The 16,315-nt window shown below is 39.4% G+C and overlaps 1 protein-coding gene across 15 annotated transcripts in view; it reads right to left on the bottom strand.

The window, feature by feature from the left end:
* The window catches only part of BABAM2 (BRISC and BRCA1 A complex member 2), a 456,088-nt gene that overhangs the window by 198,841 nt on the left and 240,932 nt on the right, over positions 1-16,315 (bottom strand). For all 15 annotated transcript variants that reach the window (XR_002516866.2, XM_017947401.2, XM_009183905.3 and 12 more), the window contains one exon: positions 11,392-11,501. Coding sequence is in view for 14 of the 15 variants with exons in the window: in XM_017947401.2 (XP_017802890.1) it covers positions 11,392-11,501 (110 nt within the window). In the remaining variant the exon portion in view is untranslated. The remainder of the gene's footprint in view (positions 1-11,391; positions 11,502-16,315) is intronic.

Genomic DNA, 16,315 nt, shown 5'->3' with positions numbered 1-16,315 from the left:
TGTGTATGTGTGTGATGTATACACACATATACTATATGTGTATGTTATGAACTGAATATTTATGCCCCCAAAATTCACATGTTGAAGCCCTAACCTCCAATGCGACAGTATTGGGGGGGGGGCCTCTGGAAAGTGATTTGGTTTAGATCAGGTCATGAGGGTAGAGTCCCCATGATGGGATTAGTACTTTTATAAGAAAAAGAAGAGATATGAGGGCTTCCACTCTACTGTGTGAGGATACAGCAAGAATGTGGCCATTTGCAAGCTAGGAAGAGGGTCATCACCAGACTCCAAATATATTAGCACCTTGATCTGAAATGTTTTAGCAACCACACTGTGAGAAATAAACTTCTACCATTTAAGCCATCCAGTCTATGGTATTTTGTTATGGCAGGCCAAGCTAAGACAATGCATATGTATACATATGTGTATATACACACACATAGCTACAGATATCTTTTATACACTTGTGTTACGTGTGTATATATGCACATATTGTATTCATATATGTATTCATCTTTCATATATATACTCATACTGTTGTGATTAAAAAATACAAGTATATTTAAAAGGCATTTTGAATTCATTTATTAAAATGAAATGCTACAAGTATTGCTTCTATCTCTAGGAATCCATGAAATATTTTTGAAATTTATTTTTTACCCATAGTACAATTTACTCTTTGTGATAAACAGCTCTATGGGTTTTGACAAATGTGTAGAGTTACATATTCACCGTGACAACAGAGAATAATTCCATCATTCTAAACAAACTGCCTTGTCCTGCCTCTTTGTAGTCAAGCCCTTCTCCCATCCCCATATAAAAGGTTTTGACATTAAAAAAAAGGTCCTCATCCTTGGAAGATATTGGAATAATGGTCTCACAGTTTTGATGACCATCTGTTTTATAACCTGAAGCTACCTTTTTTATACATTGGTTTCTACTTCCATCAAGTGTTTGACATAAAGGATTGAAGGGGAAAGTCACTGAAACAACAGGATAGGAGGAATTAAAGACTTTGAGTTCAGACTTCAAGACAGTATGAAGAAATAAATGCTAGAACTTGAGAATAGAAAAAAATATAGGTAGAAAAAAAAAAAGAAATATGCCTGAGAGATGCAGGGAAAGCATTGGGTTGGATAAAGCTGATGAGTGATCATTTACGAGGAAAAGTAATAAACTCTGTTTATTACAAGGAAAAGTAATAAACTCTGTTTTTAAGCAAGAGAATGATAGATCAGATCTGTGTTTTCAGACAACCACTGTCTGTAATGTGGCAACTAGACTAAAGTGGGGAAAAAGGAGATGCAAGGAGACCAGTTACTATTCCTGCTGAGAGATGTCAGTAGCTCAGATAAGTCATCGCAAAGGATAAAAGTTTAATATAAAGCCACAAGAACTAAAGGAAAACAGGAAAGTGTTTCAACAGCTACACAGCTAGAATATCTCTAGGATGTCACTCAGAGCACATCTGTAATCCCAGTCAATCCTTGTAGAAAACTGGAATAATCAAGACACAATACAGAAAGACATCTAGCAATATGGCTAACTGTTGCAGGACTCTAGAGTCCTCCTGCAACAAAACACTAAGAGGTGCTGAATAATTTTTTTATTTTTATTTTTATTTTTATTTTTTTGAGACTGAGTCTCGGTCTGTCACCAGGTTGGAGTGCAGTGGTGCAATCCAGTCCACTGCAACCTCCGCCTCCCAGGTTCAAGGGATTCTTCTGCCTCAGCCTCCCAAGTAGCTGGGACTAGAGGCGTGTGCCACCATGCCCAGCTAATCTTTGCATTTTTAGTAGAGGCAGGGTTTCACCATGTTGGCCAGGAAGGTCTCCATCTCTTTTTTTTTCTTTTTCTTTTCTTTTTTTTTTCTTTGAGATAGAGTTTCACTTTTGTCACCCAGGCTGGAGTGCAATGGCGCATTCTCAAATCACTGCAACCTCCACCTCTCAGGTTCAAGCGATTCTCCTGCCTCAGCCTCCCAGCTAGTGATCCCCCACCTCGGCCTCCCAAAGTGCTGGAATTACAGACATAAGCCATCGCGCCCAGTTGAATAAAAATTTTTAAACATAGTTACACTTCCTCCAAATTAAGAATAATTCCTATAGTACCTATCCCAGGTCCTACTACCTATGGCTCAGGTATCTGGGGCACATGGCCCACAGCAGGCTGTGAGTGTGCTGGGCACTGAGGCTTCTCAGAGAGTGTAAGATCATATGCAGTTTTCCTGCATGGTCTGTCCTGTAAAGAGGCATAAAGGCTGTTGTATCAAGGAAGTGAGAGGGATCAAGCTCTGTTTTATTAAGATTAATCTAGCAAAGAATAAGATACCTAGAGGCTTGAAACAGACTGAGGCAAGGGTGAGGAGATGAACATGAGAGATGACGTACAAGCAGAATGAACTGGCAATTGATTAGATATGGGAAGCAATACCAAGAGGTCAAAAATAGGATGCCTGGGTGTTATGGCTAGGGTCATTAGAAAGAGGGTAAAGCCATTAATAAAAATAAAGAATATGGGAGAAGTGTAGATTTGGGGGATGGGAAGACAGGAAATGTTAGATGATAATTCACACTTTAAATATTAGATATGAAGATATAGTGACTATTCTAGTATGAGACAAGATGGAAGACATTAAAAATGCAGAACTGAACTGCAGAATATAGATTGTTAAACGAGGTTTAGGAATTGGCTACAGGGGAAGGTGTGTTACTCTCCAAACTATATTTAAACTTTTTACGCATATATATTTTTCTGGGGTGAAGTCTATGGCTCTCATTAGATCTTCAAAGAGGTCTGTGTCAATCTGCTATTCCTTTAAACATACTGTGTCAACTTTGGTTATTTTTAATCTCTGGTGTTGTACAGTTTCCTTATGATATGTCTAGGTGTCAATTTCTTTTTATTTGGCCTGTTTGAGATTCACTGGACTTTCTCAATCTGAGGGTTGATATCTTCCAACAGTTCTGGGACATCCTGGGGGCATTTTCCCTTCTACTTTCTGATTTCTTTGCTCCACGTTTTTGTTAACTAGCACTTTGCATCTCAGACCTTCCACTGAGGAATGTTTTCCTACTTGTGAATAAATATAAATGAACAGCAACTGCATAAAACAGTAATGATCGGTGTGAAGAGCTTTGCTGTTAAGAGATAGTGTTAAACTGGAAATCATGAATTTCTCATCTTCACGGCAGAAAAAAATTCTGCACGAAACCCTTGAGATGTTTTGCAGAAAGGTGCTAGGCCTGATTTTTTAAATTAAGATATGGTATATCTTATAGCTTTAGACTAATTATTGTGCTGTAGAGAGGAGTATAGCATTTAAGAGAAATAAGGCACAGAACTTCCCCAAGACTCAAAATAAATTTAAGACAGAACTTAAGGGTCAAACAAGTTTAAGAAACATGTACCAGTGAGATTTGAGTTATCACAGATTTATATACATCGTCTTTCTAAATGTGTATTTTCTGCCTAAAAAGGAAGCTAGATAAAAACACTGAGATATCACTAACTTAAGTGGCTAGGGAGGTGGGAGTTCTACACCAGAATGTTTCCAAAAATACGATATTTTGGGGCTGATTGATTTTCTCCCCCAACTAAATTCTGTTCTGGTTCTTTTTTGTAATATTTCAAAGCAAAGGCTGAGCTCTTGATCTTTTGGGAGGCACAGGCAAGACAAAAGGCCAAACTCACTAATGAAAACTTGCTGAACTTACTTTTCAGAATTCCACTCTAAGTCACGAAGAACCCTTTTGGCCCTCCTCCCAGACTAGTAAAACGAACATCTCAAGTCCCTAGAGGATAAGACAGCTCTCTCTACCAAAATCAAATACACATCTTCTCCTGAGAGCTGGCTGCCTTAGCATACTCAGGACCGTCTATTTATCAAAGGAGTAAAGAAAAAACTCTCCAGGAGCACAATATTTATTATAGGATTATCTCACTGACTCAAGAAAACAGGCGTAAGGTTAAATTAAACCATGTTTACTATTACGTTCTATTACTTAAATCCTAACACATGAGATCTGGAAGGTCTCTTTTTTGAGATGACTGATACAGATTTTTTTTTAAGGCAAGAATTTTTTTCTTTAAAATGTGTACCTGTTAGTTATACAAGTTTTCTAATTGCTCTAAAAATCGTTTAAGCATCTAAAATGAAAATGTTCCATTCTGTTGAGATATCAAATTTGGTGGTAAATAAAATCACATATACCAATATATTGAACTTGCTTACTGCTTTTAAAAAATGTATTTGATCCAATTTGTCTGAATTTAATATCCTTACTCAGCCATAATTTTAAGTAGTATTATTTTAATTTTCAGTTCGCCAAGTTTCCCTTTATCCCAGCCCTTGTAGATCCCAGGCTATCCAAATATTCCAAGAGAACATGTGTGCTGCCAGGCACGCTGTGGGGTAAAGGCAGGGGAGGGGAGCTGGAGATGCCAACAGGGCTATATGAGGTCACACAGGTCACAGGAGATCAAAGTCATATTCCACCTCCAGGATTCAGCTGATAAACCACTCTTATGAAATAGGGCTCCACCTCTCAGAAACATGAACAAGTGACCATAAAGGAAGCTATCCTCCTGGCTAGCCACAAGGTACAACAACAAGAAATGACTGTGAAAACCCACTGTCTTAACATGCACATAGTGTCACAGCTTTCTGCCTCTCCAGCCAGACCTGTCAATGGAGACTGTGGTTGCACTTGGGTAGGGGCCTGGCTAGGGCCAGCTTGGCCAGAGATGGGCTGTGGCTCATCAGCCCTCAACTGATGCAAAAGAGACCCAGGCCTTAAAGAGTTTAGAGGCCAGGGAGGCAATACGACAAAGGAGGCACAAACACAGAGGGAAAAAGTGTGGTGCCATTGTGGAGGCAGGCAGTGGTGGTCAGGAAAAGTTCCATGGAGGAGGCGGTGACTGAGAAGATCTAAGAACATGAGCAGGACTTTAACAGACCCTGCGGGGGAGGTAAATAAATTCAATGTTCTGGTCTAAGGAGTAGCCTGAGCAAGGTATGGAAGTGAAAAAAACACAAGGTGTGTTCAGGAAATCACAAAATTCTCAGTTTGGCTGGACAATAGGATACACGTAGAGTCCAGCCTAGAGTGGAAAAGCGAGCAGGACTGTATCGCAGACTCTGAATGCCAGATGGAGAGTTGTGCATTTACTTCGCTTGGCAACAGAGAGGCATTGAAGCTTCTCAGCAAGGACGTTACAGGACTAGAATTTATTTCAGAAGGACAGTGACAGTTCTGCACGGAAAAACTGAAATTGGAAGAAACTAGAAGAGTCCGTCAGGACCCATGGCAACTGAAAGACTGAACTAGGTAATGACAGTAGGAATAATAATACTCAGAGACATTGTGGAGAGTGGTTTGTAGTCCAAAACAACTGGCTGGCTAACGGGCATGAGGTATGTTCAATGCCTTTAAGATGTACCACCTGGGCACCAAGAAGACATGAGTGTCATGAATAAAAATAGGCTGTAAAGAAGAAACATTACCTTATTGGGGGAATGATGAGTTTAGTTTCAGGGCCTTTGAATTTGAGGTGTCAACTGAACATACAGATAGACATGTCTATCTAGTGGTTAGAGAAACAGATCTGTAAGCAGGGAGAAAAGCTGAGATTAGAAATGGGGATCTGGGTGTCATCCACAAACAGGCAATGCCACGAAAGTATCTAGAGATGTTATCACAGGAAGCGCAATTTAGCATAATTTAATGGGTTGAAAAAAGGAGTAGAAGCAGTGAAGGAGACAAGGAAGGATCTAAAAACTCCAACTTACAGAAGAAAAAAGCTATATTATAAAACATATGATAGGCATACTATCATGAGGATCAGATGGAATGGTAAAGTGAAAAGCAGTTTGAATATTTTAAAGTACTAAACAAATACATATCTGTTATTGTTACAGTACTGAATATTTAATCTCTAGAAAAGCCAGGCTTTCCATAATCTTCCAAAGCTCCTTCTCCACCAAGTCAAATGGAAATGTGATCTCCCACTCTCTTGACCTCTTATAGGACTTAATAAGTATTTTCTCAAGGAGCACTAACTAAGCATCAACCATGGGCCAAGCACAGCAGCAGGGTCTTTCTCATCTACCTCCCGACTTGGAGTAGATGAAACGGAAACTTAGATTTATTCCTCTTCACAGAAGATGAAATGAAGCTCAAAAACGTTAACTTAAGCCAAGATTGCCAGCCAGTAAGTGAAGGAACAGGGGGCTTCTGATGCCATGTATTAATATGCCTTTTCTATTAAACCACAAGTCGCACCTTGCCGTATTTGTTCTTATCCCATTACTATAAGGAAATTAACAGGATGAGCCACATTTCATGTATGCTGACAGCCTCTGAAGCACCTAGCAAAGGGCCTCACACATGGTCGATTCTCATTGGGTTTCTGTTGCCTGAAAGAACAAACATGCATATTGCAGGTACACAGGCCTCAATAACAGTGAGCGTTTGTGGGCTGGGAAGTTTTGAGTACTCATTTCCAAGGCAGATGTAACTTAACAAAAAGTTCTAAAAACAAATTCTGTACTTGTGAAAGATGCCACCTGGTCTGCCTCAGGGCTGAAGTCCTCTTTTTATGCACCGAGTGGGAACAGCACAGGGAATGAGGAAGCTGGTTGTCTTTAAACCACTCCCACAAAGTGGCTCAAGCCAAGAAAAGGGCCCATACCTTTTGGGGAAGAGTGCTATGCAGATTCTTATGCCCATTTCACCTTTGGTTTCACTACTACAACTGCCAACAGTCTGGGGAAGAGGGAAAGGTAGAGCGTGCTTCGCGCCAGCTCTGATGATGTAACCTTAAAACTCACAGTTTTTTTGCCAGGGGAAAAAAAAGCAACTGGTTGAGAAACTGTTTTTTCCCCTTTTCTAATATTCAACTAAAATCTAATTTGCATCACTGACTACTAGTTTTTTTTTTTTTTTTTTTTAACATAGCTCACCACTGACTTTTTTCTTTTTTAAATTAACAGAACTTACTCATGTCTAATTCAACTGATTGGTTTTGGTTCCTTGGAAAACAAATGTATAGAGCCAGAAGTATGTTTATTTCATAAATGTCCCTTGTGCAAGAACACAAAGTTCTTCTCAGAAGCATTTACTCTGCAAGCCATAGAAATGCGCAGTGGGAGACCGGTAAACAATATGCATCTAAGCATCGTTAAGGGCATGCAGCCATGTGCGGCAGGGCTGCCAGAGACGCCAAACAACTATTCCAGGACCCTGGGCAAACAGATTCAGAAGTGGGATCACATTTCAGAGCTTCATCAAATTAGAATACATTTCGGAGTCTTCTACCAACGAATCTAACAGATGTTCCCTTTTGTCAGGTTTGTCTAATTTGTAGTCTTTTTAGGGTACAACAAATCAATATTTTTTCCTACATATGATGACAAGACCCAAAAAGTAGTCTTTTTCTTTTCCAATTGCTGGGAGTAGTTAACGTGAGTATAATATCTTTGCCTACTGCATGGACAAGCTGGGACAGAGGAACAGTCAGACTGGAATGGGGTTCCCCCCAGGTCCACGATATTTCTCTATGCCCATGGAGGACACGGTGGGAATGCAAGCCTTCTCTTGGTAATTTTTACCCAGTGTGGATGGGACTATTGGTCTCCCCTGAGCCTCTCCCTGTCGAATGTACTGCATGGGGCTTGGGACTTCCTAGAAAGAGCCGTAGCAGAAGCCAAAAGGAGTATAAGCCTCAGCTGGGGCAAGAGTTTGACATCGGCTTTGGGCAGGTCCACATGGGATGCTTTTCCTATGACTCTTGAAAGAACTCTCCAAGTCTGAGTCTATAATCAATGCTTGGATAGCTAAGAGTTGACAAGATAGTATAAAACACAGAACACAAATGAGAGCTTAGCACAGTCAGTTCTCAAAACCTATCCCATGACTATGGCCCTCTTGAAATGGCATTATGTCTGTTCTATGCTCTGAACTCTGGAAGAATTAATCAAAAGTATTAATAACTTTAGCAAATATCTAAGCCCTTATAGAAGTCATACCCCAAGTTTATTTCTTTTATGTTAATCTTTCTCTAAAACCTCGTTTTGAAAACTTCTACTTAAAGATATAAGAATGTGGCCGGGCGCGGTGGCTCACGCCTATAATCCCAGCACTTTGGGAGGCCAAGGCTGGCAGATCACGAGGTCAGAAGATAGAGACCATCCTGGTTAACATGGTGAAACTCCGTCTCTACTAAAAATACAAAAAATTAGCCGGGCATGGTGGCAGGTGCCTGTAGTCCCAGCTGCTCGGGAGGCTGAGGCAGGAGAATGGTGTGAACCCGGGAGGTGGAGCTTGCAGTGAGCTGAGATCGCGCCACTGCACTCCAGCCTGGGAGACAGAGCAAGACTCCGTCTCAAAAAAAAAAAAAAAAAAAAAAGATATAAGAATGTTTGGTAGTTTGTTTTGGTATTATAAACGTAGTTCTACCAAGTGAATTTGTATCAAGCAGGAAAAAAGTACAAGACCTTTCAGTGAGGCATTTTCCAATATTTTGGTGAGAACTACTTATTCACCTAGAAGACTGCCAGTTAGGCAACTGATAACTGTGTATTGCATTTATGCAAGGCATTAAAGAAAAGACTTGTCCTGTAGCTTGCAATTCAGCAAAAGATTTTAAATAATCTGTATCACCAATTAAAGCTATGATGGGTAGATTATAATATAAATATAGATTATAAGATTAATATAAATTCAGTGTTACAAAGAGCTCTGGGGAAGGCTAGACTAATTGTCCTCAGGGGAAATGGCTGGTAGAGATGGCATTTGAATAAGGCCTTAGAAAGGGTATAGTATTTCAACAGGAAGAGGGGGTTAGAGAAGGGCCTTGGACATGGAAGGAGCAGCTTTAGCAAAGGTACAGAGGCAAGAGAGTGCTGACAACGTAAGAAAACTTCAAGTGCTCAGGTCTGGCTGAAGGACACAGTATATGAGGGGAAGTAACCGAAAAATGATCTAAAAGGGTATGCTATGGAGAGTTCTTAACATAGAAAAGAAGAAGGAAAAAAAAAAGGAGGAAGGACATGAGAAAGCTGGACTTTGGAGACAGGAAAAATGACTTTTAAAATATACCTTTCGCTAATCATTTCCCACACATTTTAGATTTTTAGAGTGAGAATACTTTATTAGCGAGTTTATTTGCAAATTAGGTGTAGTAACTTCCAAGAAAAACAACCTAGCTGCTGGAACAAATGTTTTTCTGAGCTGGCAAACTATTGCCTGCAACTTAACTAATATATTCATATTGCCCACATCTTGCAATTGTTTCATTAACTCTTTTCTCATCACCAAAGCACCTTTGTAATTTAACTCATTAGTTACACAATGAGTGGCTACGCTAGAACTGGTACTTGCTCCCTTATTTACCCATCCTCTCTTTTTCTGCCCCAGCTTATCCCTGCTAAACACTCACTCGTTCTTCTCCTATGAACTATATCAATAATAATAACATTCACGGCTATTACTTGCTGAGTATTTGCTATAGTGCCAGGCCCTGTGATTAATGCTTTATAAACAGTATTAATATAATCCTGAAAACAACACTACGAAATAGGTATTATTATGTCTATTTTATGACTGAGGAAACAAGCTCAGAGAAGTTATATTTTGTGCCAGCTGGTGAGCGGCAGGAACCAGGTTTAAACCAGATCTGCTTGACTCAGAGCCCGTGCTTTATGCCACATCATTCTACTGCCTCTGGTATCCACTGATCGCTTACTAATATGGGTCAGTATTTTCAATTAAAAAAATAATAAAAGACTCTTTGGGGCCAGGCACTGTGGCTCATGCCTGTAATCCTAGCACTTTGGGGTGACGAAGCGGGCGGATCACCTGAGGTCAGGAGTTCAAGACCAGCTTGGCCAACATGGTGAAACTCTGTCTCTACTGAAAATACAAAAAATTAGCTGGACGTGGTGGCTTGTGCCTGTAGTCCCAGCTACTCGGGAGGCTGAAATCCGAGAATCACTTGAATCCAGAAGGTGGAGGTTGCAGTGAGCTGAGACTGCACCACTGCACTCCAGCCTGGATGACAGAGTGAGACTCTGTCTCAAAACAAACAAACAAACAAAACAAAACAAAAAAAACATTCTTTGGGAGGCCGAGGCAGGAGAATCACTTGAACCCAGGAGTTTGAGACTAGCCTGGGCAATATAGCGAGACCTGGTCTCTACAAAAATAAAAATAAAAAAATTAGGCATGCATGGTGGCGCCTGGAGTCTTAGCCACTTGGGAGGCTGAGGTAGGAGGATCACTTGAGCCCAGGAGGCTGAGGCTGGTCATAAGCATGCCAATACACTCCAGCCTGGGTACAGAGTGAGACACTGTCTCAAAACAAAAATTAAACATTCATTGAGTGCCTGCTACTGTAAAATCCTGTTCTAAGTGCTGTGTCAGATATATTTTAAAAAAAGAGAATGCCTATAGATTATTGATGTTCATAAGCTCCCATATTTGAGTATAAACAGCTGTGTCATATTGGTTTTTAAGATGATGTGTCCATGATTTATAAATTAGAGCAACTAAGGTGGGAAGGTGTAAAAATGGCTCAGTATTTTTACTAAGAATGCTAGATAGTGACCACATCTACTCACAGACAGAAATCAGTCAACTATGACTAAATGACTCACAGAGAAGTTTAATAATACATTTCAATCAGAGTCTGTAAAAACTCTCTCTGCTGATGAAAAATCTGTCCTGTCAGAAGTTCCCAACCAAATCTGCTTATAATCCATTTTCAATGAACCGCAGCTTCCTTTGAAGTAGAATAAGCTACTAAAGCATTTCACCCACAATACGCACACTACGAATCCAGGCCTTACAAAATTCATTACTGATGAATAATGTTACTTGGTTAGAACACAAATGCGATATCAAACTACTCCTGCCATGTAGCCTGAATGTTGTGTAAAATTATACACAGTTACTTCGATGCAGCAAAATAAAACATGTTATCTTTTTAAGCTATCTATTTTTAATATGAGCTTTACTAACTTCTGAGTCAGTTTTTGCTAAATATTTTAAAGATGTTTAGCAGCCCACTGTGGGCTACAACTATTCGAACTCCAGGGAACATCTGGAAGGAGTCCCAATTTTGGACTCAGTCTGCCTATTCTTTTCTCTCTACAAAGGTACAGTATTCATGTTACCAAATGCACAATAACACTTGCCAAAAGGGTGTAGCAGCAAGTACTAACTGCATTTACTCTGCAATTGAAACTCTTAATATGATGAATTTTTTAAGGAAACAAAAGTCAATGAAGAGAAATAAATGTAAGAGTTCAAGAGTGGCAAAAGAAAGAATGAGACATATTGGTTAGCAAGAAGTAGCACCGGGCTACCTAATGTTCATGACACTTACTGCTCAATTCGAGGTGACAAGTACAGCTTGGGGTACACCTGGGTGGCTTCAGTGTCCTCAAAACTAACAGAGAGGAGGGCCACATCTTCTCCAGGGTCTTCATTTACATCCTTAAACAAGAAGTAAAAACACAACATCAGCACCTGTTCTCCTAACATCTTATTAGTGACAAGCTCACAGTCCACTGGCATTGAAGCCATGACTGTGAGTTACCCTTATTCCACTTTAGCTTAGCTGCTTAGCACATCCTTTCCACACACCTACCCACTCCTCTAGAGGGATGGATTTTAAACTTTCTGAGCAAAGCCCACCACAGCAAAGCGAAAGACCTCCACCTATCTCACTTGTTCCCACATTCGGGGGTAAGGGGCAGGTAGTGAACCCGGTGGTAACGAAGAATTCAGCAAAAATATAATTAAGTTGCAGTAAACATATTACTATAAACATAATTTATATCCTAAAACATCAAAAAAATTAAAAATCCAGTAATTTTCTTACACCTACCTTGACAGTATGTTGTAAGTTATTTAAATAGCAAAATTTCCCAGGAAACATATCACCATGAAGAGTGTCACCATACAAGCAAATGACAAGGGGGTTAGGTACACATCTACTTTGGCAAAATAATAATGGATGATTCACATGCGAACCACAAGACATACATATTTAAAAGTCTAGTTATAAGAACACTATAAGACAAAACATTGTTGATCCAAGTATGTACCAATAAACATCGTGAGGTTAACCAAATAACACACAATAAGCTAAACTGATAATGATAAAACTAAACTTACTGTAATTTATAATTAAAAAGCAAGAATAGCAGGAACTGAATATTATAACCAACTCAGGCCAATGGTGATGATACACTGATGAAGTGTCCTGAATCAAAATTGTGGAATTTACAACTATGTGCACGTGTTTTATGATTATTGCCAAGCACCAGGTGTCTGCCAGGCTTCTGAATAAAATACTGAATTAAAATAAATCTCGTAGCACACATTGATTTTAATTTGTGAATACCAAATTTTAATAACTCTTAATTTATTTTTGGTTGGTAGTGGCTCCAAGTCAGATATATAAATTTTAAACACTTAATTACTAAACACTTAATATGTGTTAAACACGTAACATCTTTCACTCATAGAGACTGGTAAGAATGGACCTATATTTCTGGATCAGTTCATAGGTCCTCAGGAGGTTTCAGCAGCCACACCAGCAGCAAGAGAGGGAGGGGTCACACCTAGACTTTAAGACTCACTACTCATGAGCTTGCCATTGTATCTTCAACCTCAGATACAATGTCTTTTGTCCGTCAGGCCACCCTTTCTTTTCTTTCATCCTGGGAAGTTGGCCATCACTCATCCTGCTCAACTCCAGAACCTTCAGTCTCCTTGCTCTGCATTCTCTTGTGCCTATAAGATGGATGAGTGTGACATGTATACACAGGGACAAGAACCACAGGTCTCTCCCATCCTAAAAAAGAAACATTTTTAAAGGAAAGGAAAGAATCTTGCTGAACTCTACAGAGTTCCTTGGATTCTCTCTCCTCTCTCTCCTCCCCTTCACAGACTGCTTGGAAGAGTTATCTACCCACTCTCTATTCCCTTCCCTTCCACTTATCCCTTAGCCCACAACAATAGCCTACTACTGACCCACAAGTTCAATGAAGACCGTTCCCACCAAGGGTAACCACTAAATGCACCAAATGCTTCTCTGTCCTTTTCTTACTTGATGTGTAAACAATATTTGACATGGGTAACCACTTGCCTCTCCAAACTCTCTTTTCTTGCTGTTCTTTTCCTATCTCTTTGGCCACTTCCCTTTCCATTTTCTTTCTTTTTAAAAAAACTTTAGATTACAAAATTTAGGCTTGTCTTACCAAGTCAAACCATACAGAAGTTTATAAAGAAAAAGCTCTTCCACTCCTCCCTTGCCCCCCATTTTTCAAAGTAACCAATATTAACCAATGTGTAGGTAGCTTCAAACTACTTTCTTTATGCTCATAAAAACATATACATGACACATTTGCATATAAACAGCTCTTTAACCTCCTGTTTTGTTTTCCCTAATGGAATCATACCGCTCCACCAACTGCTTTTTAAATAGCCACATAATATTTCATGGCATGGATTTATTTTTTATTAAACCATTTCCTTAGCAACAAACTTCAGGTTGTTCACAATTCTTGGCCACTTGATAGTGCTGCAATAAATATTCTTTTGTGTGTGTATGTGTGTGTCAGTGTGTGTACATGTGTGTGTGCACATCTGTTAGTAGTGGGACTTGTATTTTTAAATAGAGAACTAAAACTGAGCTTGTTGGGTCAAACATTATGAACATTTTACATTTCTAAAGAATTTGATAGATTATTTTCTAAAACTTTTGCAACAGGCTGGGCGCGGTGGCTCATGCCTGTAATCCCAGCACTTTGGGAGGCCGAGGTGGGTGGAGTACCTGAGGTCAGGAGTTCGAGACCAGCCTGGCCAACATGGTAAACCCTGTCTCTACTAAAAACACAAAAATTAGCCAGGTGTGGTGGTGCACGCCTGTAATCCCAGCTACTCGGGAGGCTGAGGCAGGAGAATTGCTTGAGCCTGGGAGGCAGCTGCAGTGAGCCAAGATGGTGCCACTGCACTCCAGCCTGGCTGAGTGAGACTCTGTCTCAAAAAAAAATAAATACATACAAATTAAAAAATTTTTAAAAATTGCAACAATTCACATTTGGACCTGTGAGTTTGTATAAGACTGCTTCCCCTCATCCTGAATCACTGGATAACACTGGCTGTTACCACTGTTTTTAACATCTGGAAAACGGTATCTCCACTTAGATTCAATGAATGAGGCTGAGCAACTTTTTACTTATTTATTGATCATCTACATTTCTTTTGTAAATTTCCTAGTCAAATCCATTATCCATCTTGCTTTCAGGTTCTTAGTCTTTGTTGTTGTTGTTCATTGGATTTCTTAACCTTTTTCTGTCACATGTGCTAAAACTATTTTCTCTTTTTGAGTTTTTACTTCATTTGAGGGCTCTTCCGCCATCACAGAAAATTTAGATTTTTGCAGAGTTAAATCTGGTCAATAACTCTGAGGTTCTATAACTACTTCTCTAGTTTTTAATCTTATATTGTTATAATTTTAGTTTTACATTGTAGATTTGCAATACCTCTGGAATATATTTTTAGGTGGCATGATATAAGAAGTATAGTTTTGTTTTGTCCTGTTCTGTTTCTAATTGGGTGAGGAGGGGGATGAGTGGGTAAGAGCAGGATCTTAGCACAGTATCTGGCATACGGAAACCACTCAATGTTAGCTGAATGAATAAATCAGTGAACAAATGAATGTTCATCCCTAACTTTTATTCTCTACATCTAGAGATTTTTCAGGAACCTACTTTACAAATTTTTTTGTCACCAATGATGCCTAGAAACTAAATGCTGGCTCCCTGCTCCTGGCCTTGCTAATACACCAAGTCCTCCAGAACTAGTGACTAAAAAATGGAGAGCCCAGGTCAGAAGTCTGAGCTTTCTGATCACTTCTTGCTCTTTTATAGATGATAGAGTATTCAACTTTGAACTTTCCTTTCTGTAAAATGAGAATGAAAATTGTAAAAAATACGGCCAGGCACGGTGGCTCACGCCTGTAATCCCAGCACTTTGGGAGGCCGAGGCAGGTGGATCACGAGGTCAGGAGATCGAGACCATCCTGACTAACATGGTGAAACCCCGTCTCTACTAAAAATACAAAAAATTAGCCAGGCATGGTGGCGTGTGCCTGTAGTCCTAGCTACTTGGGAGACTGAGGCAGGAGAATGGCGTGAACCCGGGAGGCGGAGCTTGCAGTGAGCCGAGATCGTGCCACTGCACTCCGGCCTGTGTGATAGAGCAAGACTCCATCTCAAAAAAAAAAAAAAAGAAAAAGAAAATTGTAAAAAATACTTAAGGTCTGCAACAAACAGAAACTACTCAATTGTATAATATGACTTTAAAACTCATCAAACATCTAAAACTAAGGCTAAAGCTGAGCTTGAAGACATTCATAGGAACGAATTCATTTTATGATCTAAGTGTAGAAGTAGCCCTATGTGAGTCAGATTGGTCAAAAAAGACAATTAAAAGAGAAATAACATTTACTTTCAGAAAACTTTCCCCAATAACTAAGATTTCTTATGTAAGGTCAAGGCTAGAGGCTATGATCACGAATCACATAACCTTGCAAAAAAACACACTGCAAAGAACCAGGGGCCACCAAAATCCTTTTTAATTGGGGGCTTTATTCCATATGCCTACGGATAATTTATAATTATTTCCCTTTCTGACTTTTAAACTTTCGATTTCACTACTATTTCAATAAAGAGCGGAAATGCTTAGAGACAATCTTCCAAACAAACAGAATGACCCCGGTTTATATAATCAACATTTATCATCTGGCATCCTGAAAAAAGTACATAAAACATGAGTCTGAATATGAAACTAGTTATTTCCAGGAGTTCGTTTTATATGTTTTATTCCTGTTGGTATGGCACATGAGATTTCCCTGAAATGGTATTTGATTCCTAATGGATATCTAAGTTTGAATTTGAGTGCTTAAACAAGCCCATAGAATTCCAAAAATACAAATCCACACAGTGCTGTTTCCAGTTTCTGCAACTCTAACAAGCATGTACATGTGTTCCCTCCCATCTGGGAAATTAGAAAAGAAGCTCCTGTACCATGGTTCTGAGAAGCTAACATTACGGATGATTACTGTAACCACTAATGGCAGCATTTGGAAAACAGGGGGTGGTTACAGCAAAGTAGGGGACATTTAAAAACGTACAAGTATACATTTTCAGGGCTCTCTATCTGCACCATTTGAAACTGCAAAAGGCTTAAAATGGGAGGAAAGATACCGAATTTGATAAAGCTAAAGAAGAATATTG

This window comes from Papio anubis, chromosome 14 (genome assembly GCF_008728515.1).
Source record: "Papio anubis isolate 15944 chromosome 14, Panubis1.0, whole genome shotgun sequence".
Taxonomy (NCBI): domain Eukaryota; kingdom Metazoa; phylum Chordata; class Mammalia; order Primates; family Cercopithecidae; genus Papio; species Papio anubis.
This window is presented reverse-complemented; position numbering and strand designations above follow the sequence as displayed.